Source organism: Sapajus apella, unplaced genomic scaffold (genome assembly GCF_009761245.1).
Source record: "Sapajus apella isolate SASKATOON/1434 unplaced genomic scaffold, GSC_monkey_1.0 scaffold174, whole genome shotgun sequence".
Lineage (NCBI taxonomy): Eukaryota > Metazoa > Chordata > Mammalia > Primates > Cebidae > Sapajus > Sapajus apella.
In genome coordinates, this window is record NW_022437114.1 from 417,816 (window position 1) to 443,066 (window position 25,251).

At 51.2% G+C, this 25,251-nt stretch overlaps 1 protein-coding gene across 5 annotated transcripts in view; it reads right to left on the reverse strand.

Moving 5' to 3' along the window:
• Nucleotides 1-536: 536 nt before the first annotated feature.
• EFCC1 (EF-hand and coiled-coil domain containing 1) overlaps nt 537-25,251 on the reverse strand; it is a 43,701-nt gene continuing 18,986 nt past the window's right edge. The window contains exons 3-8 of one of the 5 annotated variants that reach the window (XM_032267992.1): nt 10,612-10,769; nt 7,728-7,884; nt 6,335-6,500; nt 3,513-3,653; nt 1,758-1,827; nt 537-952 (exon numbers count right to left, since the gene is read on the reverse strand). In XM_032267992.1, coding sequence (XP_032123883.1) covers nt 816-952; nt 1,758-1,827; nt 3,513-3,653; nt 6,335-6,500; nt 7,728-7,884; nt 10,612-10,769 — 829 coding nt within the window. In that variant the 3' untranslated portion in view covers nt 537-815. Of the gene's footprint in view, nt 953-1,757; nt 1,828-3,512; nt 3,654-6,334; nt 6,501-7,727; nt 7,888-10,611; nt 10,770-25,251 lie in introns of all 5 variants that reach the window. The other 4 variants (XM_032267991.1, XM_032267990.1, XM_032267993.1 and 1 more) reach the window with 4 other exon arrangements.

Here is a 25,251-nt window from a genome sequence, read left to right on the forward strand (position 1 = left end):
TCTCGGTTCACTGCAACTCTGTCACCCTGGTTCAAGCGATTATCTTGCCTCAGCCTCCTTAGTAGCTGGGATTACAGGCTCCTGCCACTGTGCCTGGCTAATTTTTGTATTTTTAGTAGATACGGGGTTTCTCCATTGTGGCCAGCTGGTCTTGAACCCCTGACCTTGTGATCCACCCGCCTCAGCCTCCCGAAGTACTGGAATTACAGGCGTGAGCCATTGTGCCCGGCCTCTACCTCACTTCTAGAGCTGGTTCAAGGCCAGCTTCTACCAGGGAGCCTACAGTGATCGTTCCTTCCTTGGAATTCCCTCAGCCTTTCCTAGTCATCAACAATTTCCTGGGGTGTGGCGTGCTTCCCTATGGACCAGGTATCCCAAAGGTTGGGCCCAGTCTTGCTTGCAGCAGGCATTGGTTGGAAGAAGGAGACAGTGCTGGGAGGTGAGGAAATCCTGAAAGCCTGGAGAAGAGATTCGGGGTCAGACTTTGTCAGAAAGTGGGCACCTGTGCTCTGAGGGTAGGAGAGAGACAGCATCAGGTGCAGGCTGATCCAGCAACTGCAGAGCTTTAATGTAGACTCTGGAGGCAGTAATGCAGGGGCTGCGAGGGAATATGGAGGAGCCCAAGGAAGGGGTGGCTGCCAGGCACTGCAGTGGGAGGCCCTGGGCTTGGGTTCAACCTTGGAAGGAACCAGCAGAGACCCAAGTTCTGATGATCTGACAGTGGTCAGACTGGCTGTCAGTGGTTGGGCTGATCACGGAGGCTGGTCCAGTGGCAGTCAGGCTGAGCGGGGTGCCCACAGGATAGTCCAGTAACCTCAGCAGGAGACAAGGAGGGGGTTGGTGAGTGCAGCTGCTGAAGAGGCTGGTGCTGAGGGCTGTCTCGGCAGCAGCTCACAGGCAGCCAAGGCTTGGTGCAGGGCATCCAGGATGGCCACGGGGCTGGGCCTCCCCTCTGGATGGAAACAGCAGGCAGGGAGGGCAGGATCAGTCTGCAAACCTTCACCCACAGAGCCACTGACCCTCCTCCCTGAAACCCAGCCACTCTTGCCCCCTGTACCCCTCCCCAGCCCTGTCCAGCTTCCTCGATCTGTGGACCACCTCCCCCTGAGGACCCCAGAGAAGGGGCTTGGGGCACACAATTTCTGATCTCCTCAATGGCAGGGACTGCTCAGGACAGTGGGCACACCTGAGCTCTGCCCGTGGTGCCTGGGGAGGTCAGCGAGCAAAGGGCTCTTGGTTGCCCTGTCAACCTGTGAAGCCCTGTGAGGCGGGAGCTTGGCCTGGCTGCGCCAGGCATAGGCTGGCACTCCTGCAGTTCTGCTCCCCGAGCTTCGTCTAAACACTGGGGCTGTGCTACTGAGTGCTTAGGGGAGATGCCCCAGCCTCGGGCGCTGCTAGTGCTTGACCCCTGCGCCTCCTCTCTTCCTCCGTGGGAAGAGGATAACAACTCCTTCCTTCTAGGGCCATTGTAAGGATTCAGGGGTTGAAAAACCCTTGGGGCATCTCCCCTGCATCTGGCTGAAGTGCTGTCAGTGGGCGCACACCTATCCCCTCACTGGGGTTCTGTCTGGCACTTCTTCCCGGGGCTTCTGTGCCTCTGCTCTTGGTAAAAGCCCCTTCAACTTTCTGAAGCATGCAGGGCAGGAATAACAAGATTGTTTAGCAGACAAAGCTCAGGATGGAGCATGCTGGAGTCTCCTCCTCAGGACAGCCTCCAGCCACTGCCTGGGCTCTGAGAGACTGGGGTGCTCTCCTACCGTGCGTGGGGTCCCTGAAAGCGTCCAGTGTGCCCAGCAAAATCTTCCCCAGGGCTCTTTTCGATATGTTCTTAAAAAGAAATGGAAACAGGGCTGGATCAGACAGTGGTGGCTGTGTCCCTGTTCAGTTGATGGGACCTGGTGGCCCCTAGGGGCTTCCGGGCAGCTACCTGGGGATGGATAAAGCCCCTCCCCAACCCTCATTCCCTTCTTGGCCCCCTACCCCTAGGCTGGCCATGTTGCGCTTCTCAGAGACTCTTGGAGGGTGAATGGGACAGTGGGCAGGTTCACGTATGTAAAGATTACCATCTGTGCCCAGGTAGGCACTGGGAAATAACCCTGGCTAAGAGCATTTTTATGCATTTGCTCATTTTGACTTTATTTTATTATGTTCATTTTAACCAGCAGAGAAAAAGCAATGTTGGGAAAGAATCCAAAATTTGCCAAAGCCATCCAGCTGGGAGGTGGAAGGAACACATCATCTACCCTGAGACTGCATGGCCCATGGCCTCTGCTGGGAACCACTGCCCTTTCCTGCCTGGGCTGGCATTGGTCTCTCAGGGCCCATCCCCAGGTCTCTGCTTGCCCAGGATGTTTGACATTGGGCTGGACTTTGGCAGCCCTGGGTCCCAGGCAGCCCGATGTACAGGGAAGAGCTCACTTCGGAGCCCCACAGGAAAACCTGGGTCTTCCTCTTTCTGATCCTTATAGCCTTTCTTCTTCCTTCTGCTGCAGTGGCTGGAACCTCTGCCTCACATGAAAACAGTGATGAGTCTGATTTTAATTTTAATTTAATTTCATTCTTTTTTTGAGATAAGGTCTTACTCTGCCAGCTAGGCTGGAGTGCAGCAGCACAGTCTCGGCTTACTGCAGCGTTTGCCTCCTGGACTTCAGTGATCCCTCACCTCAGCCTCCTAAGTAGCTGGGACCACAGGCATGCGCCACAGTGCCCAGCCAATTTTTGTCTTTTTTTTTTTTTTAGAGATGCGGTTTCACCATATCGGCCAGGTTAGTCTTGAACTCCTGAGCTCAAGAGATCCACCCACCTTGGCCTCCCAAAGTGCTGGGATTACAGGCATGCACCACCACGCCCAGCCACATCTGATTTTAGGGGGATTCCTCTGAACACGTCACGAGTCAGTGTGAGATCTGCATGAAGTATTTGGTTGAGAGTCCTTATCTGGTGAAGGAAGATCCCTACTATTCTTAATTTGCTGAGGGATTTTATAATCAAAGGAGATTGAATTTTATTGACTTCCTTTTCTGCATCAATTGAGATGATCATCTGGTCTTTCTCCTTTAATTTGCAATGTGGTATATTTTGGCAATAGATTTTTAATATGGAATCATCCTTGAATTTCTAGGGTAGGTCCAACTTGGTCATGTTGCATTTCTTTAAACACTGCCAGATTTGGTTTGCTAGTATCGTATTTAATAGTTTTGTGTCCATGTTTAAATGTCATGTTAGTTTATAATTTTCCTTTCTTGTCTTTCTTCCATTTATCCTCTTCTGGTTTTGAGAACAGAACCAGAAAAGGACACATACAAGAGTTTTATTGGCTTCATAAAATAACCTGGGTAGCTTCCCTCACCCTATTTTTGGTTGCTTTCTCTGAGCCTCCATTTCTGCATCTGTAAAATGGGATAACAGCTGCCCCCTGTGAGGAGAGCCTAGAGCCTGGTGCCTGACACAGCGGGGGCTCCCTCCCGAGAGCTCCTTTCCCTTCCCTGAGTGTGCCGCTCCCACGAGCCTACCAGGTCCCGGAGCCTCTGCAGGAGCAGCAGCACATCCACCAGCTTCTCCTCCAGCAGGGACAGCCGTACCCTCTCGGTCTCCACCATCTGCAGCTCCAGCCTCAGGTGCTCATTCTCTTCCACCTTCTGCTGCATCTCTGCCTGGGGAGAGAGAGGGGCTCAGTGCTTGCCTTGCGGGTCTCCCCTAGCCTTCCACGTGGCTGGATCAACTACTCTATCTCCCCGAGGCTAGTCTGAGGCCCAGAGAAGCTGAGTGTGTGGCCTAAAGCCACACAGCGGGTTAGACTGATAGAAGAGTTATGTATTTTGTTTCCTAGTCTAAGAAATCCATTCTCCCTTCTCTTCTCTGCTTTTGTTTCCTTTTAATAAATTAATTTTGGTGGCAAGCAGCAAAAACCAACCTGGCTAGTTTACACAGAGAGGAAATTTACGATAGGCTAGTGGGCAGATCCCAGAATGGCCTGGCAGCTGGAGAACCTCAGGAATGGCACAGGGTTGAGACAGTGGGAGTGTCCCAAGCCTCTTGTCCAAGAGTCACAGCTGAGAAGCACCCTCTCCAGCCATCCCCAACCCCTGGCACAGAGAGCCCCAGGAGAGGGGCCTGGTTGGCCCAGCTGGAGTCATGGACCCACTCTTGGCCAGGGGGGGCACCAAAAACATCAGTCCCACCAGGTAACACTAGGATGCCAGGCAGTCACAAAGTGCTATGTGGCCACTTGCCTTCTAAAACAGGCATGCCAGGCACAAGGCAGTCCCTTCCCCTGGCACCAATGGAGGGAAAGAGAAGCAGTGGAAAGTGTGGTGCTCCAGGGTGCTCAGGGTCCACTCTAGGCTTGGGCAGGAGGAGGGAAGGCCCAGTGCCTCCACTCTCTAGGGATGGGACTGGAAGGCCAGCTAATTCAGGGATCCTCCAAGCCCCCTGTTTCCTTGAAATGTTCTTGGAAAAGGGGTGGTGGCTATGCCCTTCAGGGCTGTGTGACTGCCATTTTATTTCCTGACGGCCCACAGCACTGCACCCTCCCCAGCCACAGGGGCTGTGACTTTCCTGAGAGGTGCCTGGGCAGGCAAGATCAAGGCCTCCAGGAAACCAGAGTGGTGGTGGAGAAAACGTAGAAATAACTTTCAACCTAGGAGACCTGCACAACACAGAAGAGTGCTAGAAACAGGGACAGCCGCGGCGCATATTTGCTGAGCGCTCACCACAAGTGTTCACCTGTTTGATATATGTAGAATAATACCATTATTATGCCCATTTCATAGATGAGGAAACTGAGACACAGAAGAGTTGAGTAACTTTTCCAAGGTCACACAGGCAGTGGAGTCAGGATTTGAATCCCAGCAGTCTGGCTCCAGCACATAACTGTCATGCCATGCTGCTTGGCATTAATTAGCAGCCTTCTCTGGGGAGCGAAGGGTGCCCCTACCCCAGTGCAGGGGTTCCAGAAGCTGAAAGTGGTGCAGACCTGATCTCACTGGAAGGTTTAGCTGCAGCCCCACTGGCTTGACGTGTGATGACATTCAACTTTGTTTCCTTTTGAGCTTTTCAGCAGAATGTGTGCATGGTCCTAGCGTTTGTCCACTTGTCCAATCTACTGCAGCGGTCCAGGGCCTGCTGCTTTCTGTCTTGGTCTCTGATTTCCCGCACTAAGAGGCTGGAGCCCAAACAGGCCCCTCTGCTCCCTCCTGCCCCCCCTCTGTGACTCAACCCCTGCCCTCAGGGCACAGCGGTGTGGCTGCCTTGGTTCAAGGGGGGCACACTGGCGTGGATGCGGCACGGGCGCCCAGCCTAGCCCACCTGACCTCTCTCAAACCGTTTCCTATGTCATTGGGTCCTTTGAGCATAAAATAAGACAAAGCACATCAGCACTGAGTATGTGGTTCATGGGTTGTACAAGTCAGCTGGTATCATTTTTAAAAAGTTATTTAAGGAACTAGGACTTCATCAGGCCATACATATGTGGCCTGTCTCTAAAAAGCAGTATAGACTTAGAATTTCACATGTATAAATTCAAAACTATTGGATGTCAAAATAAATTTGTAAAAGTACAGTGGGCTCGGGCTTAGTGCAATGACAACTTTCAACAGCATTGCACACTTGGCTACTGCAGAATAGAGAAGTTCCTACAGGGTAGAGAGAATGAGAAATGCGAAGTAGTCTTATTGAGATGGAGACAGCTGGATGCCCAGCCTCCCTCTCCCTCTTCTTGCTACCACACTCCCTTTACTTTGGGAAACCACCCCCCTCCACTTCATCTGACTTTGGTGGCAATGCCAATCACTGAACCCGCCCACCACCACAGGGATTGGCCCAGGGATGGGCACATGACTGACGTGGCCAATCAGAGTTCATCCCTGAGATTTCATGTACTAGGAGTGAGACTTATTTTCCCATGATGGCTTTCCACATGGGCTGATGGAAGTCTAGGGCTGTTAATGGTCCTGCCTTCCCTTCCGCCATCATATGGAGTAAGCCCTTTTGAAGGAGGGGAAAGTGAGGCCACCTCCTCCAGAAAAACACAGCAGACAGATGGAGACAATTTGGTCTGAGTCCCTGGACCATACCATCTTGCTCTCAGCTCCATGTTCCACTAAATTCCTGTTTTACAATCAAGCTAATTTGAGGTGGGATCCTTTAATTTGCAACCAAAAGATTTCTTATTAAATTTAAATCAGAGGAGCCTGATTTAAATTTAAATCTCCCTCTGGGCCTTGGTTTACTCATCTGGGAATGGGGCACAAGACTTGGCTGTGATCCCTCAGACCCTTCCAGCTGTGAGATCCTCCAGAATTGCTCCAGCCCTTGATCTCTGGGCTCTGCTGACCTCCTCCCCAGAGGTCCCCAGGGTCCTCCCACTACAGCCCTGAGTCCCCAGCTGCTCCACCAGCATGGCAATGCAGGCCTCCAGCTCCCCCAGGGTTCGGGCATGGTCAGCACCGCCAAAGTGGCCAAAGTAAGTCATGAGCTTCTCCGCCGTCGGGTCATCACACCTGCAGGAAAGGAGAGGGCCCACATTGCAAGGAGCTGCTTCCAGAGCCCCCTCTGTCCAGCCTCAGAGAGGGGGTGGTGTTGTGGAGTCAGCCTCCGAAAGCAAAGCCAGGCCACAGCACACATCTGCTCAGCACCTCCTGCGGCCCCCATCTCACTCTGGGGAAAAGCCCAAGGCTTCACCTTATCTGCCCCATGAGCTCTCTGATCTTCCCTCCCATCCACCTTGACTCACACTGCTCTAGCCCCAGTGGCCTCCTGGCGGTCCCTCCAATATGCTCAGAGCCTCTGCACTTGCTCTTCCCTCTTCCTGGAATGCTCTTCCCCCAGCGTCTGCATTGCTTATTCCCTCGTGTCCTTCAGGGCTCTGCTCAGAGAGGCCTTCCCTGCATCTCTGTGCCCCGCCTCTGTCCCTGCCTCTGTGATCTGTCTTCCTCATGCCTGTCACACTTGCTAGAGGATCCGGGAGAGGAGGCCACTGACTGGTTTACTGCAATTTTCCCCGTGCCTCAGATTTTGCCTGGCATGCAGGGGGTGCTTCATAAGTGCTTGTTGTTGACATGAAGAATTGGTGGTAACAACAACCCCAGAAAATCAATAGCATTTTATCATCCAGTAATAACTGTTGCCCCCACGAGTGTTCCCACCTACTATGCGCCAGACACCTGTTACGCATTGTGTATCTTTGACCTCAAATCCTCACAGAGCCTCGGCCACACAAGTGTCACCATCTTATCTTAGAGATGAGAAGGTTGAGGCTCAGAGAAGCCAGGCGACTTGTTTGAGGCGTCCCAGGTGCCCTGAGCCTGTCCTCAGTCTCCGCCAGGGTGGAAGTGAGGATGAAACAGGGAATGGATAAGCCAGCACCTATCCGGGACCAGGCTGGAGAGCAGTGAAAACGGTGTGTGGCCAGGGGTGACGGGTTGGGGATGGGTCTGAGAGGGACACTGGTGTCTGGGAGCGCCACGAGAGGTCCAGTGCAGTTGCTAGTGAGAAGGAATGAATGGGAATTCAAGCCAGCCATGAGCTGTGTCTTGGAACGTCATCCCACTTCATCCTCTACATGCTCTCGAGCCTTCCCACCTCCCTCTAAGGGACAAGGGGACAAAGCCACAGAGGGGCTGGGAGGTGGCTGAGCCAGGCCAACCAGCCTCCCGGGTGCTCTGGGCTTCCCTGAACACCTCTAGAACCTGAAGCCCACAGTGGCTGACCCTGGAGGGGCCACACACCTGCCTCCGCAGCTGGAGAGCCGGGCCAGCAGTGACTTGACCTCCGCTGCTGGTGTCCTCTGCTCCTCCTGCCACTTCTTCTCCTCCTCCTCCTCCTCCTCCTCCTCCTCGTCAGAGGCGGCCTGGCCCTCCACGGAACGGAACAGCTGCTCGTCCGCTGCTGGGGAAGCACAAGATGTGGGGACGAAGGACAGAGGGTGGGGAACCAGGCATCCCTCCCCAGGGGCACGTGTACAGCGCAGCCAGAGAGGAGGGCTCTGGGGCCATGTCCCCCTCCTTCAGATAGCCACCCCCCACGTTCCAGGCTCCAGTGCAGTGAGGCCACCAAGGCTGGTTCTGTCTCGCTGTAATGTGACCAGCCCAGGAGGGAAGTTAGAGCTGGCCAGTTAGAGGCCCTTCCTGGAACTTTGCACAGGGATACGGGGAGGGATGCCTTCTTTTTCTTCCTTCTTCTTTTTTTTTTTTTTTTTTTTTAATAGAGACAGGGTCTCACTCTGTCACCCAGGCTGGAGTACAATGTTGTGATGATAGTTCACCGCAGCCTCAAACTCTGGAGCTCAAGTGATCTTCCTGTCTCAGCCTCCCAAAGTATTGGGATTACAGGCATGAGCACCATGCCTGCTTCTTCACTGGTTTCTTTTTTTTTTTCTTTTTTTTTTGAGACGGAGCCTCTCACTGTCGCCAGGGCTGGAGTGCAATGGCGTGATCTCAGCTGGTGTGATCTTGGCTCACTGCAACCTCCGCCTCCCGGGTTCAAGTGATTCTCCTGCCTCAGCCTCACGAGTAGCTGAGACTACAGGCGCATGCCACCACGCCCTGCTAATTTTTGTATCTTTAGTAGAGACAGGGTTTTACCATGTTGGCCAGGATGCTGTTGATCCCTTGAGCTCGCGATCCGCCTGCCTCGGCCTCCCAAAGTGCTGGGATTACAGGCGTGAGCCACTGCACCCAGCCCTTCTTCCCTGTTTTCTAAGATGACACAAGCCAGGCCCTGTCTGTGGTCTCAGAGGTGTTATTTCCATTTTAGGCTGTGGCAACTCCAGTCAGGAAAGGCCAAGCTAGTCTCGTAGGAGCTGGGGTGGGCTTCTCACAGTATGGGCACCAGGATGGGCAGATTTTCAGTGCTCAGGGAACTGCAAGTGTCTAGCATTTGGGGTAATGTGAAGGAAGGGGGTGTGACACATGTGACTGTCTATGGTTCCCCAATGTTGCTGAGCCTTGGTGGTGGGCTCCTGCCTGCCTCAGCATCAGGAAGCCCACAGGTGGCAGGTGTGGGGGTCCATGTGGCCCCCTGGTGTTCTGCTGCTCAACCTTGGTCCCCATCCCCATCCCCAGGGGAGTCCCGCTCCCTCCTTTTCTGGTCCACCAAGCTCCAGGGGCACTTGAGGCAGGCCCAGCCAGGCTGAGTGCAGCCTCCTCTGTGACCAGTTCAGGAAGGGCAAGGGACCCAGTGGGAGCCACTGGAGTCAGCCCAAGACTTGGACACAAAACTTGCAGGGAAGAGAAATGCTCTCCATGCCTTTGGCCTGGGAGTTGGGAGGACGGGCCTGGGGCCGCTGGTGGCCATCTTGCCACTGTGAGGGGAGTGCCCACTGTGAAATGAATCACTGTAGAGCAGTGCAGGGCCAGGCGTCCAGATGGCGGCGCTGCTGACATTTCAGCTGTGCCTGAAGCCTGTGTGGACTTTTAAGTTACATGAACCAACACAGTCTCTTTTAACTTAAGCCTGTTTGGACTGAATGGTCTGACACTGGAAGACAAACAATGTCCCAACTGATGCAGCTGTCAAAAACAAAACCAGGCTTATGATCCCCTCATACCCATACTGCCCCAGAGAATCACATGCAGAGATCGGGGGTGGGCCTGGCCATCTGTGTTTTTCTTTTTCTTTTTTCTTTTTTTTTTTTTTTTTTGAGGCAGGGCCTCACTCTGTCACCCAGGCTGGAGTGCAGTGGCGCAATCTCAGTTTACTGCAGCCTCGACCTCCCAGGTTCAAGTGATACTCCTGCCTCAGCCTCCCCAAGTAGCTGGAACTACAGGCACATGCCACCACTCTGGGCTAATTTGTTTGTATTTTTGGTAGAGACCAGCTTTTGCCATGTTGCCAGGCTTATCTTGAACTCCTGAGCTCAAGCGATCTGCCAGCCTCAGCCTCCCAAAGTGCTGAGATCACAGGTGTGGGTCACCACGTCCAGCCTGCATCTGTGCTTTTAAAGGTGACCCCAGCACCTGGCAGATTTGGGAACGTCTGTCTGCCTCGGGGTATCCTGACCTTGGACACCAGACATTCAGCCTGGCGTTTCCACATTGGGCATGCTCAAGGCTCTTCTGTTCTTAGTAAAAAGTATCCTAGACCAAACAACCAGAGTCAAGGTGACTGTTTCATGACTTTTTGATTGTGTGAGTGTGTTTCCATTAATGACAACTTGTTTTGTGTTTTTTTTTCTGGGAATTCCTGATGCTGGGTTCCTGTGGGCTGGGGGCGGTGGTGGTATCATTGTTGTCATGGCCATTAACACTGTCCTGGTGTCTGAGGCAGGGGCAGGTGAGGCGCTCTGAGAGTGTGTGTAGGTGGCGGAGGCCCCAGCACCTGCCCACAGCTGAGCCAGGTGAGCACCAGGTGTTGTCTTGGCTTTTCTAACTCCCCAGGGACCAGTCCCCTCCTTCCCTCCTGATGGCTCCACACCGCCCAGATTCTCCAGCCCAAGTTCTTAGGATGCTGGGGCTGGGGAAAAGGGCCCCAGCCCAGCCTGAGTAGCTGGCAGGAGTCAGCTCTCTTTGGAGGTTGGAGGTAACATGGATGCAGACAGGCCCCTGAGAGCAGGGCTGGGCACAGTGGAGGGACCATGAGCCTGGCAGGAAGACTGGATGCGCAGGGACAAACCTTCATCCAGGGCTCTGCTCCCGGAGCTGCTGTCTGACTGCCAGGCTCCCTCTGGAGTGGGGTCTGGGTCTCTGGTCCCAGCATCCTCAGGTTCATTACTCTTGTCTCCTGGCTCTGTGCTGGCTCGCTGGAGGGATGGGGGCTGGGAGTCCTCTGACCTGCAGAGATACAGGCGTGAAGGAGGAGAGTACGGGACCCTTCCACTCCCTACTCTACATGGACAAGCCATCTATGAACAGCCATTATCACCCTGGCAGAGTCAGCTTCTCACAGTCCAGGAGGATGTGCTGGATATTCAGATTCCCAGCATCCCTTGCAGCTAGGGCACAGGCATGGAACCCAGTTTTAGCCAATGAGACTCAAGGCAAAAGGTTCTGGAACAGATTTTCATCCTTATAAAAAAAAAAAAAGCTCTAGGAAAGGAAATGCCCCTTCCTTCCTGCCTTTAGACATTGTCTTGTGAGAATGTGATGTTTGAAGCTGCAGCAGCCATTTTGTGACAAGAAGAAAATGTCTGAAAGAATTACTGAGTAGTTGAACAAAAGCCTTAACATCTTTTAGCTGCTGAGTCCACCAGTCCTGGGGCCACCCACCTCTGGACTTCTTCTTATAGGGGATTTTAAAAAAAAGTTTTGCTACGTTTTTTTTTTTTTTTAAGAGATAAGGTCCATCATCCAGGCTGGAGTGCTATGGTGTGATCTTGGCTCCCTGCAGTCTAGACCTCCTGGGCTCAAGCGATCCTCCCACCTCAGCCTCACAATTAGCTGGGACTACAGGTATGTACCATCACACCCAGCTTATTTTCATATTTTTTTGTGAAGACAAGGTTTCACCATGTTGATTACGCTGGTCTTGAACTCCTGAGCTCAGACAATTTGCCTCCCTTGGCCTCCCAAAGTGTTGGGATTACAGGCATGAGCCACTGCACCTTTTTTTTTTTTTTTTAGAAAAAGAGACAGAATCCTATAATCCTAGCACTTTGGGAGGCTGAGGCGGGCGAATCACCTGAGGTCAGGAGTTCAAGACCAGTCTGGCCAACATGGTGAAACCCTGTCTCCACTAAAAATATAAAAAATAGTTGGGTGTGGTGGTGCATGCCTATAATCCCAGCTACTTGGGAGGCTGAGGCAGTCCTAAACCTGGGAGGCTGCAGTGAGCCCAGATCACACCAGTGCCCTCCAGCCTCCTGATAGAGCAAGACTCAGTCTCAAAATAAAAAAAAAAAAAAGAAGAAGAAAAGCCAACAAAGGCCTGAAATATTTTTGCAAAAAGGACCCTCCTCATGACAAAGCTGAAAAAACAAAACAAACCAAAAAACCCTCCAAAAACAAAAACCATAAAGGAAAAGGTACACCATTGTGTTCTCACAGAGTTTTGTTGGAAAAATTACTCTAAAAGGAATAATCAGTCCTAAATCATTCTGTGTTTGGTCTAAGAATGAGAGCACTGTACTCCAGTCATGGAGATTATTTTTTTTAAGAGTGAAATGGCTAGGCCGAGCGTGATGGTTTACACCTGTAATCCCAGCACCTTGGGAGGCCGAGGTGGGTGGATCACTTGAGGTCAGGAGTTTGAGACCAGCCTGGCCAAAATGGTGAAACTGTCTTTACTAAAAATACAAAAATTAGCCAGGTGTGGTGGTGCACACCTGTAATCCCATGTACTTAGGAGGCTGTGCTGGGAGAATCGCTTGAACCCAATGCAGGAGGTGGAGGTTGCTGTGAGCGAGATCACGCCACTGCACTGCAGCCGGGATGACAGGGTGAGGCTCCAAATAAAAAAAAAAAAAAAAAAAAAAAAAGAAAAAACGAATGAAATGGCTGAAAAGATCACCTTTTATTAAATAGTATGATGCCTCATTTTCATACATTTTAGCTTTATTTTTCAATCTCCAGAGTCTCCATTTTATTTTCATTTTTATTATTTATTTATTGAGACCCTGAGTCTTGATCTGTCACCCAGGCTGGAGTGCAGTGGCACAATCTTGGCTCACTGCAACCTCCACCTCCCAGGTTCAAGCGATTATCATGCCTCAGCCTCCCAAGTAGCTGGGACTACAGGCACCCGCCACCATGTCCGGCTAATTTTTGTATTTTTAGTAGAGACGGGGTTTTTCCAGGCTGGTCTCGAATTCCTGACCTCAGGTGATCTGCCCGCCTCAGCCCCTCAAAGTGCTGGGATTACAGGCGTGGGCCACCGTGCCCGGCCTAAGCATCCCCATTTTATACTCTATGAGTGGACTTCCAGGACCAAAAATTATTGGAACACAAAGACCCCTGTCTCCCTGCTAGGGAGCTGCTCTTCGGAGCTACTGCCCCTTGCTGGGCCTCGCACTGCGCAGATGGAAGCCCCGCAGCATCCAGGAGGGGCAGGCAGGGAGCTCCCCACGGCTGATCCGCGTGACCGCGGAGAGGCCGAGCAGGTGAAGGGCGCGGGCCCCGGGCGGGGGCTCCGTCCGGTGGACTGGACACCTGGAGAGCCGGCGAGCTCAAGAGGTGAGCCAACCTGCAGCGCGTGCACCCCCCGACGGGGCACGGCCGCCGGGGCAGCCCTGCAGCGCCTCCAGGTGGCAGCTCCCCGCGGGGCCTCCCCTTGCTCATCAGCATAACCCCACCCCAGCCACCGTGATTGGCCCAGGGCTGCACTGGTAGGTAATGAAACACAAGGAGCGTGTGCAAGCGTTTCTGGACAGCAGTGGCGTCCTCTCTCGCAGACCCCCTTCTCTGACTGTTTCGGGGTGCGGGGTATGAGGACGGACGAGGCGGGAAGTCGTGACTCTGAGGGGATCGCCCGGAGATGCTGGGGGCTGCAGATAGAGTCCAAAGATGATGGCAAAAAAAAAAAAAAAAAAAAACAGGGCCCTTAGTAACATCAGTTGAGTTGCTGGGTCAGGCTTTGCCTAAAGCGAGGGCTAACCCTGAAATTTCGTGTGTTTTGAGCCCATGACTCTGATTCTATAAAATCCTGCATTCAGGGTCCCCCAGTGCAAGCCGAGAATGGGCATGTTGCTTAGCAGCAACCAACGTGACAATCCCCGAGGTGGGGATTCTTGCTTCAATGTGAGACCGTGTGACTAGACATTAGGTTATATTAGTTGAGATCTCACTGGGGAGGTGCCAGTACCTCCCTACTCCACAGGCTCCAGACTACAGCTTGGAGAAGAAAAGACAAGGAATAAGGTCACTGTCTCCAAGACTCAAGGGTAGAGGCAAGTAGCTGGTTATATGGCCTCAGAGGAAGTGTTTAACTGGGGTGAGACAACAAAGATGGGAGCTGGAGAGTCAAAGGGAGGTGCTTTTAGCTCACTGGGGGGAAGAACTTTCTCGCACTGATGAAGAATGATGATGTGCTGTGGAGGGCAGTGGGGTTCTTGGAAGAGGAGCTATGTCAGAGTGCCGGAATTGTGAACAGAGTTGGAGGTTGAATTAGACATTAATATCGAAATCTTCCCACTGTGAGATGCTGCCACTGCTTCTCTTCTCTAAATCATTTAAGGATTTCAACAAGTAAAATGAGATGGAGAGACAGCTCTTACCAGGGGGCCTGTGTAAACATTTCCTGGCTCAGGCTGCCTGGGGAGACTGGACCCCCACACTCCACCCCGTAGCACTCGCGTGTGTCTTAGAAAGCCTGCTCCAGGCACAGGTTCCTGCACGGACAGCAACGACAATACCAGCTAAACCCTTCAGAGTGTTCTGAAAGCCGCTCTCAGTACTTCAAACGCTTTCCTCTAGAAAACCCTATGACATAGGTGAGCTCATTATCTCCATTTAAAGAGGAGGAAACTGAAGCACCAAGAGCCAGAGGAAGCTGCTAAAGCCGCATCACGGGAGAGCGGGGGTCTGCATTCGGGATCTGCACTGAGGCCGGCAGCTCCAGGCCCATGCACTAGGCACAAGGGAAGCTTGGAAGGCAGGCTCTGGAATGAGCCGGCCCCGCTGGCATCCTCAGTGGGTGACTCCAGGTCACAGGCAGTGAAGCTGGGAAGAGAACAGAGCCATCTGGAGAGCAGGACAGATGAGGACACACTTTGGAATTTTCCAAGAAGTAAAATGTGGCTGCAGAGAAATGGAACAAGCACTTCCTCAGGGAGCCCCAGGGCGTGCTATTGTTGTCTAGTGATACTGTTGTCTAGTGATACTGTTGTCTGGTGATACTGTTGTCTAGTGATACCGTTGTCTAGTGATCAGTATTCAGCTGCTTCTCCCATTACCCCCTGTCTGCTGGATTATTCAGCAGGATCAGCTGCCCCTACCCGCATCACACTCACATGCTGGAATAGCTCCGCCTTCAAACTAATACACAAAACACCCTCTAACCATATGACTTTCCCAGCTGTCAACCTTTCTCTGCTCTACTTGACAGAAACCTTGAAAGCATTGTGCCTACTAGGCATGCTGCCGCCCCAATCATGTCTTGGTCCCCATCACATCACCAATGGCTGGCTCTCAGCACACATCTGACTTGGCCTAAAGAGAAAGGATTGGACACCAGATTCCTCCCTCGCCTACACACTCTTCCCGCGGCTTCCGGGAGACTGCTCTCCTCCGGGATTCCTCCTGCCTCTCTGGCACTCCTCGCCATTGTGCCAATTTCTGCTCTTCGTCCTGACCCGTAATGCTGGTGAGCCCTGGGATGCCCCTCTGACGGCCTCTTCTCTTCTCTGTGTGCACTTGCTCTAGGAGGACTCTCAACCAGCGCCATGGCTTTGTGCGTCCATGACTTCCAACTTCTTATTTCCAGCACTGGCCTCTCCCCTGAACCTCAGGCTCAGATCCAGTTCCTGACAAGCTCTCCAGCTTAACTGTGGCACCTCTACCCACAGGCTTCTCACAGCCTCCCATGCCTCCTGGACTTGTCCTGGTCTTCCTCCATCTGCTCTTCCCTCCCCTTGGTGAAATGTGCCATCACCCACTTGACCACCCAAAGAGTGGCCACTGGGTTTGGCCACCTGGAGGTCATATGTGGCTACTCAGCATCTGGCCCACCACTCAGTTCCAGCCCAGCGCCCAGCCGAGGGATGCTGCAGGGAGGCTGCTTGACAAAGGGCTGTTGTATTGTGTGGCACCTCCCATGTCCGGGTCTGTGCAGGTGGGCAGGGGAGGTGGAGGGGACAGGAGGGGAGAAGGAGCTGCAAGCCCCTGCCCTCTGTGGGCTGCTCCTCTGGGTGGGGCACCTCCCTCCAGGGCGTGTCCACTGGCCTCGGGCCACTCCCTCCCACAGATGAGTGGTGCACTGAGTCTGGAGAGAGCAGGGGAGGTGTCCCGCAGGAGGCAGGACCTGGGGTTGAGCAGAACGAAAGATTGGGTGGAGGATGACAGGGAGTGGGTATGTTTGGGGACAGAAAGGAGTGCAGCACAGCCAGAGCAGAGGACCCAAAGCAGACAGGAACTGGTGGAGAAAGGAGGGAGAGAGTGCTGAATGGCCTGGTGGGCGTCCCTCCTCTGCTGGGGCTGTGTGTGCTGTTGGCGTAACAGTCACCCTCTGGTTGATATCTTTCAGAGGAGGAAGTGTTTAGGTGGTTGGGGTGAGGATTTGAACCCGGCTCCACCACCTCCAGACCTTGACCTTATTCCCTTCATTCCCTTGTCCAACTGCATTTTACCCGCTGGCACCAGACACAGAGCTTGGACAGTCCCACCTTTATTTATCTTATAGATGATGGAAGCCAGTGGAGGTTGAACCATATGGAATAGTGATTTTTACTGCTTTTGACCTGCAAAAGGGCCATTTAAAATGCTGCAATCTTGGCTCACGCCGTAACCCCAGCACTTTGGGAGGCCAAGGTGAGTGGATCACCAGTGGTCAGGAGTTTGAGACCAGTTTGACCAACATGGTGAAACCCCGACTCTAGTAAAAATACGAAATTAGCCTGGCATGGTGGCATGTGCCTGTAATCCCAGCTACTTGGGAGGCTGAGGCAGGAGAATTCCTTGAACCGGGGAGGTGGAGGTTGCAGTGAGCCAAGATTGAACCATCGTACTCCAGCCTGGGCAACAGAGCAAGACTCCATCTCAAAATTAAATAAGTAAATAAATAAATAAAATGCTGCAATCTAATAAAACATGTTCACATAATATTTTTTGGTAACGGACTTCAAATCTGTCACCTCATTAGCAGGTGTCCAGGTTTATAAAAGGCTTTGTTAGAATTTTCTGGTTCTAGAAAACCTGACAGCCTTTGGCCCTGAGACTGGACCACATGGCCCAGGTGTTTAGCTAGGGTTTCATGTGAGGATGTGCTCTCTGCTTATGCACTGTTGGTGGAAGTGTAAATTAGTCCAACCATTGTGGAAAGCAGTGTGGTAATTCCTCAAAGAGCCAACAGCAATCCCATTACTCTGCATATACCCAGAGGAATACAAATCATTGTACCATGAAGACACGTGCATAATGTTCATTATGGCACTATTCACAATAGCAAAGACATGGAATCAACCCAATGCCCGTCAATGACAGATTGGATAAAGAAATGTGGTATATATGCACTATACTATGGAGCCATAAAAAATAGCAGATCATGTCTTTTGTGGTCATGTGGATGGAGCTGGAATCTGTTATCCTTAACAAACTAACGCAGGAACAGAAGCCAAATAGCAAATGTTCTCCCTTATTAGTGGGAGCTGAATGATGAGAACACATGGACACAAGGAAGGGAACCCAAGTGTCTGGGGCCTACTGGAGGGTGCAGGGTGGGAGGAGGGAGAGGAACCAACAACAACAAAAAACTATTGGGTACTAGGCATAATACCTGGGTGATGAAATAATCTGTATGACAGCCCCCCCGTGACATAAGTTTACCTGTATAACACACCTGCACATGCACCCCTAATTCTAAAATAAAAGTTAAAAAAAGACAAACAAAAATAATGCTACAAATGTTCTAATAGTTAAAAAAATAAAAATGTGCTCCCTGGAGTTGGCTCCAGGAGACAGTGGCGCTGCCTTTGCTGTTTCTTGGCTCAGCTGACTGAGGACAGAGTTGCTGGTGGCCTGGCTGTGTGGGCCAAGTGCTACAGCCCCATCCTCTCTGTCACACTCAGTGGCTGGGAGCTGCTGCTCCTGACTTGCAGGTCCAGCATTCTGACCCCCTAGCTCCAAGGTCACCAAGCTGCCCCCTGCCCCTGCGACATGCTGTCTGTCTCTACTCTCTCCAGCCGCAGCCCACTAGCACGTGTCGTTATGGCCATTTTCTTGTTCACAGCTCTGACCCACCTAGCTCCAGAGCCTATTGTGGCTTCCCAGAGAGGTCCGGATCCCTAATATTCCAGCCCCGCCACAAGGGAATTTCTGAAGTTACGATGCAAAGTTCATTTGGGGCCCTATGAATGGGAAGATGTCCCCTTGCCCCCCTTCCCACCTCAGTTCTGCCCCTCAAGTCCCCACTTCACTCTGGCTGCTGAAGGGACCAAAGGTCAGCTTTTAAAATTCTTCTATGGCTCCATATGGGCAACAGAAGTAACTTGAGTGTCAGGCTGGGCGCAGTGGCTCATATCTGCAATCCCAGCATTTTGGGAGGCCAAGGCAGGGGGATCACTTGAGCTCAGGAGTTCCAGACCAGCCTGGGCAATATTGCAAAACCCTGTCTCTACCAAAAATACAAAAATGAGCCAGGCATGGTGGCACACGCCTGTGGTCCCAGCTACTCTGGAGGCTGAGGTGGCAGTGAGCCAAGATCACACCACCGTACTCCAACATGACAGAGTGAGACCCCATCTCAAAGAAAAAAATGTTCTTAGCACAGCATTGAGGGGCCTCCAAGATCTGACCCCGCCCAGCCCTCCAGCATCGTTGCTGTCAATGACGCATGGGCACAGCACAGCCAGACGCATTGAACTTCTTGTGCATCACCCTTGAGGTCTTTGCACATGATAATAACCACAGCCAAGGCCTATATGGAGTTTATGGTGTGGCAGGTGCTGTTGTAAGTGTTTTTTTGCAAATAAACTCATCAAATGACTGCATTCTGACACCACACAGATTCCTCTCGTGAAAGGTGCACACCCCAGCTCCGGCCAGTAGTACCCAGAAAATCCTCCTGGTTCTTCATTCTCTCACCCCAACAAAAATGTCACTTCCTCAGAACTCACCTCTCCCTCTGCTATGGTTTGAATGCTTCCCCCAAAGTTCATGTGCTGGAAACTTAATCCCCAATGCAACAGTGTGGAGAGGTGGGGCCTGAAGAGGTGATCAGGCCATGGGAGCTCTGCTCTCACGAGTGGATCCATGCCATTACTGCAGAGTGGGCTCCAGATGCAGGAATGCATTTGTCTCCTCTCTCCCTCTCTTACTCTTCCACCTTCTGCCCTGGGGTGATGCAGCAAGAAGCCTATGGCCAGAGGTCAAGCAAATGCTGTGCTATGCCCTTCACTTTCCAGCCTCCAGAAGTCTTAGCCAAATTTCTCTTTATTTTTTTTTTGAGACAGAATCTTGCTCTGTTGCCTAGGCTGGAGCGCAGTGGCACAATCTTGGCTCACTGCAACCTCCGCCTCTCAGATTCTAGTGATTCTCCTGCCTCAGCCTCCCAAGTAGCTAGGATACAGGTGTGTGCCACCATGCCTGGCTAATTTTGTATTTTTAGTAGAGACAGGTTTTATCATGTTGGCCAGGTGGATCTTGAACTCCAGGCCTCGAGTAATCTGCTTGCTTCGGCCCTCCAAAGTGCTGGGATTACAGGCATGAGCCACTGTGCTCAGCTTCAAATTTCTTTTATAAATTACCCAATCTGTGGTATTCCGTTACAGCAGAACAAATAAATGTGAATAAGACATTTCTTCTGGTTCCCAGAGCCCTCAGGTGATGTGTTACGGTGTTTTTCTCATCAGACTGGGATTTCCTTGAGGACATTTAGCACAGGGACAGAGAGGCCCAGTGAAGGTTTGTCAGATGAATGAATGAGAGGATGAATGAAGCAACTGGCAGTAGTTTAGGGGAGGAAAAGCAAGGAAAGGCCAGGCTGGGGACAAGACCAGAGGCTGGGTAAGCATCCCCGTTTCCTCCTATCACCTACTCACCTGCTCTTGGATTTTTCCAGAAAGGACAGAGAAGGAAGAGCACTAGACCTGGCGCCACAGGACATGGGTTGAGTCCTAGCTCCACCATTCCCAGTTCCTATCAGCTTTTTCCTGTAGAATGGGGCCAAGCCCTCTGCGCACCTCAGAGAGAGGACTTTACGTGATAGGATGATGTAGATTCGTGAGCTACAGACATTTTTGGTCATAAGTCCTTTTATTTACTAATTCATATTTTATTTAGTAGCAACGATTATAACCAATAATGAAAACCCAGCATCTCTTGCTGTAAGTAGTAACCATTGTTAAATTTAAGAAGCAGAAGGCCATTAGCCTGAGGCTGTCTTTGTACTTTGAGTGACGATCTGAAGCCAAACTTAGTATGTGAACAAATCAAACCCCAATTTAGAAGTATGTATTTGTAACAAATAGCAGGCTGAGCTCTCCAAACCTCTGCTAGTTCTGACAGCTGCCCAATTCATGACTTGTTCTTTACTCAGATAAACTCTGTTAAATTTAATCTGTCTAAAGTTTCCCCTTTTCACACCCTGCAAATACATAAAGCAACAATAAAACACAGTTAGTCATTCTAGCTAGATCTTGTTTTCTGTCTGCCCCTGAACCTGAGGCTGTTCTCTGTCCATTCAAGAGAGGCTAGCAACTGTCAGAGGAGTCGGAGACTTGTCAGCTCCAAACCACAGCTCGGGAACCGGTGCTGGAAAAGCATGGCAAAGGCCAACCGCCCTGCCTGTGCTTTCCGGCCTGTGACTCCTGCTTTCATCCCTGCCTGCCACAGCTCTGGGCCACTGTCTTTTGGCAGCCATGGGGGAAATGGGCTGGGGCTTTCTGTGAGCTGTAGAGACACTTGTCATTCAACAGGCATCACTGAAGCACCTCTGTCAGGGCTCCAGGCAGTACTAGGGAAAGGCAGGCCCTGGTAGCCGCCCACCCTCCCCTCACACCCTCACTTCCTGGCAGACCCCACAGTCCTTGTGTGTGGTTTGGTGTTCCCTCCAGCTGGCCACGTCTGCACAGTGCCCAGAGCTCGGGTGAGCCTCTCATGTCTTCCTCCTGCTGGAGGCCAATGGCCACATCTGGCCGCCAGCCCAGGGGCTTACACAATCTGACAAGGGCCAGATGTTGCTCTTCCTCCCTTCCGCTGTCCTGACCACTCCTGGTTCCCGGGTCAGATCTCCATGTAACAGACCCCTCCTTCAGTTCTGTGATGCAAAGAGAGGGGGTCTCAGGAGCCACCAAACCTGGGTTTCACCCTCAGGACTGTGGCTCTGCTGTGTGACCTGCACAACTCCCTCCCTCTCTGGGCTTCCATTTCATTTTCCTCTTTGGTTAGTCCGTCAACACTGCTGGGGGCTCTGTGCTAGCTGGGCCTGGGGGTCCTATGAGGATGAAATGAAATGACACGGTCTTTATAAACTTTATGGAGCTCCTGCCTCTGCTAGTATTTGAGAGAATTTTAGATGGCACTCAGATGAACAGCTAGGGGTGTGTGCATATGTTGTAAACAGTTAAGCATTTATTTTAACGCCTACTAAAAAGTTATTGAGCCCACCAACCTGAGTTTTACATTTATGACAGTGATATAACTTCATTTTAAAATTATCTAAACATGTGAGCCAATTTAAGGAAAAATATTAAATAGTACAGGTGCTATGTAGATATGACAAAAAAGCTTGGCAAATCCTTAGACACCAGCACACGGTGAGTTCTGGGTGCTGTGAGAGCAGAGCTCTGTGCCTGCCCCCGGCCACCTCTGCCCCTCACAGCAGGGGACATACGGACACACTGACACCCTCTTTCTACAATGGCCCGTGCAATCCCAAAATGAGCCGAATACATCATATGCCCTGTTTTCAGATGTACTTGGAAAAACTTAATGTGATGCTCTAACGGTAATTTAAAAGAGAAAGACAAGGAAAGGAGTTTCATGATATAGATCTCAATATGTAAATACTCATAAACAACGACGCTTTCAGATACTTAAACCTTTCTGCGGTGGATGCGTTTGAATTTAACAGGGGCACGGTAATAGTCAACTGAATGTTATTGATAATCTTTCCCTATATTCAGCATTTAAAAATACCCGACTGCTGGACAGATTGATAAATAGATGCCCGCGCAGACTCACAGGAGTACAAGCATAAGGACTGGCAGTGGTTTTTTGTTTTATTTTTTTGAGGTGGAGTTTCACTCTTGTTGCCAAGACTGGAGTGTAATGGCATGATCTTGGCTCACTGCAACCTCCGCCTCCCAGGTTCAAGTGATTCTCCTGCCTCAGCCTCCCGAGTAGCTGGGACTATGGGCCAGGCATTCATTCCCCACCAGCACGTTAAGCACCATGAGTGTCGTCAGTGTCTTTGATGTGCCTCTGAAATGATGAGCAACTCTTGGAAAATGCCAGAAAAACAAAGTGTGACCTTCCCTCAACTCACACAGCATCGCATTCTTGGAAAACCCCTTGTGTATTAAAACCTTGCAGAAAACCCTGTGTTTATACATAAGACAGAGGTGGGCTCCTGCTTGAGATCATCACGGCAAAAGTAAGGTTTGCACAGCACAGATGTCCAGTAGGACACACGGAGCTCATGTGGGGTTTGGGGTGATGCTTGGTTGTACAGGATCTGCCCAGAGGCTTGTTTTCCTGGCAGGACCCCTCACGTGTCAGGAGCACCACACTTCCAGTCATTGAAACAAACCCTCCTCCCCACAAATTTCCAGAAAGTCCCTGGGGAGATACTTCTCCCAAGGAGATGCCCCATTCCAGACTCCTGCCCAATCTCAGCCTCACATCCCACTGGCCACAGCAGCCTGGCCCTGGGATTACGAGGTGCCCACCCCTGTGGATTTGGGCTTGGAGGCTGCTGGGTCAGCACACTGGACCATCCTCCAGCGTTCAGAAGGGTGGTGTCCAGAGTTCCCATCTGCAAGTGCCCAGCCAGCCTATAACCTTCCTGGCCCCCTCCCCTGGAGCCTCTGGGCTCACACAGGCTTTTGAGAGGGGTATCTGGCCTGTGGCTTTTTAATCCTGGCCCAGCTACTCCAATAAGGGTGCCTCACCAAGTCCTTCAGCTCTTTGAGGTAAACTGGGTTAGACTCAACTGCCTCATTCTTTTATTATTTCTTTATTTATTGAGACAGGGTCTCACTCTGTTGCCCAGGCTGGAATGCAGTGGCGTGATCTTGGCTCACTGCAGCCTCAACCTCCCAGGCTCCAGTGATCCTCCCACCTCAGACTCCTCAGTAGCTGGGACCACAGGTGCATGCCACCACGCCTGGCCAATTTTTGTATATTTGTAGAGATGGAGTCTCACTATGTTGCCCAGGTTGATCTCGAACTCCTGGGCTCAAGTGATTCACCCATCTCGGCCTCCCAAAATGCTGAAATTACAGGCAAGGGCCACCGTGCCCAGCCTTCCAATCTTTTAAATGGGAGTAAGTCACCCAGGCTCATAGGGTGCACGTAGGGCTAAATTAGGGATGAATGTGCCTGGCACACAGTAGGCACTTGACAAATATTAACTCCCATCCTCCGTGTACAGCTTTCTACTTGTTCATCATTCCTTTTCCACTTCTCATTTTACCCCCCAAAACCTCAAATAGGTGCATACATTTCTGCAGCGGTGTCCTAGTGTTTTAATCTGGCCTGTACCGTCCAATATGGTAACCACAGCCACATGTAGCTATTTAAATTTAATCCAGCTCGGCACAATGGCTCACACCTATAATTCCAGCATTTTTGGAGGCTGAGGTGGGTGGATCACCTGAGGTCAGGAGTTCAAGACCAGCCTGGCCAACATGGTGAAACCCTGTCTCTACTAAAAATACAAAAATTAGCCAGGCGTGGTGGTGTACACCTGTAGTCCCAGCTACTCAGGAAACTGAGGCAGGAGAATCGCTTGAACTTGGAAGATGGAGGCTGCAGTGAGATGAGATTGTGCCACTGCACTCCAGCCTGGGCAGCAAGAGTGAAACTCAGTCTCAAAAAAAAAAACAAAAAGTAAATTTAATCAAAGTTAAATAAAACTAAGAATTCAGTTCCTCAGTTGCACTAGCTACCTCAAGTGCTCCGTAGTTACCTGTGGCTCACAGCTTCCAGCACAGCCAGAAAGCATTTCCGTCATCTCATAAAGCACAATTGGACCGTGCTGATCTACAACTTATACTAAAAGTTAAATAGTTTACAGTCATTTTCCCCCAGAACTGCAGTTCTCACTTGTTTGTACTAAAATTATATGAATCTAGAATGTGACTCTTTATATAAATACAAAATATATGCAAGTGAGGGTAATGCTATGGTCGGTCCCACATCCTCAGAGGAATTATTGAACTGATGAGCAAACCGCTAAGACAAACGCTGATAAGGGGCTGACTGGGCTTCTAAATCCCACGAGACTGAAGGTAGCCACCCCTCTAAACCTACCCAGGACAAACTTAAAGCTGGGTCCTGTCTGCATCACCCAAAAGGGTAGATGGACTGAAGACGAAAAAGTGAAAGATACAATGCAAACAAAAGAATATCCAGCAGAATAGCCTTGTGACCTAGGAATGGAGGACCACTCAAGTATTCAAAAGCAAAAATCATAAAGCCAAAAGAATTTGGTGAACTTGATTACATCAAAGAACACAGCAGGGCCAGCTGGCATCACTTGATCAAATCATGTACGTGCCTCCCCAAGACCCAGCAGCTCCTCTCCTGGGACAGTCCTCACAGCAGTCTGCTGCACAGTGGCATGGGGGAGGACGGCTCACTCAGTGTCATCTGGAGTGGTGGGCAGTTGGAGGCAGCCTGGTGTCCGCTCCTGGGAGTGGACACGGGAGTCTGCAGAAGGGAGAAGCAGCAGACAGATGCACTCACACAGCAATATGTGGGATGGGAACTGCAGCACCGAGTGGGGAGTGAGAGGCAGAGACATGGGCCACAAGGCCGCTGATGTGGTGCACATAGACACCAAAAGACTTGCTTTGCAAGAACACATCCCAACAAGAAGATACACAGAAATCACCGGGGAGGGACTGCCTGCAGGGCAGCAAGACATGTGGGAACAAGAGGTGAGAGAGTCCATTCCCTCCCCACCCAGTCCCCTGCCCAGTCCCCTGCCCAGAATACGTGAGGAATCCCAATGTTGGAATTGCTGGCCACCAATGATGAGCACATTGTCATCTGACTCAGGGCTGGCACCCTTATGCTGTAAAGGGCCAGAGAGTAAATACTTCAGGCTTTGAAACCCATGAGGTCATTGTCACAGCTACTCCACTCTGCACAGGGGCAGTCCCAGAGAAGGCATAAACAAGTGGACATGGCTGTGTTCCAATAAAACTTTATTCATCGACACTACATTTGAATTTTATAAATTTTCATATGTCATGAAATAGCATCCCTTTTTTCCCCCAATCATTTAAAAATGTAAAAACGATTCTATGTTTATGGATTGTATAAAAGAGGGGTGGAGCTGGACTGGCCCACAGGCTATGGTTTGCTAACCCAGGATTTAACTGATGACTTCTGCTCCCTGTGAAGACAATTTGGTCCAAAGCAAACATGTTTAATGAGCTTGCAGAACTGAGGTCTCATCTTTACTCCCAAGCCAGCCAGCACCTCTGGATTTGCTAAG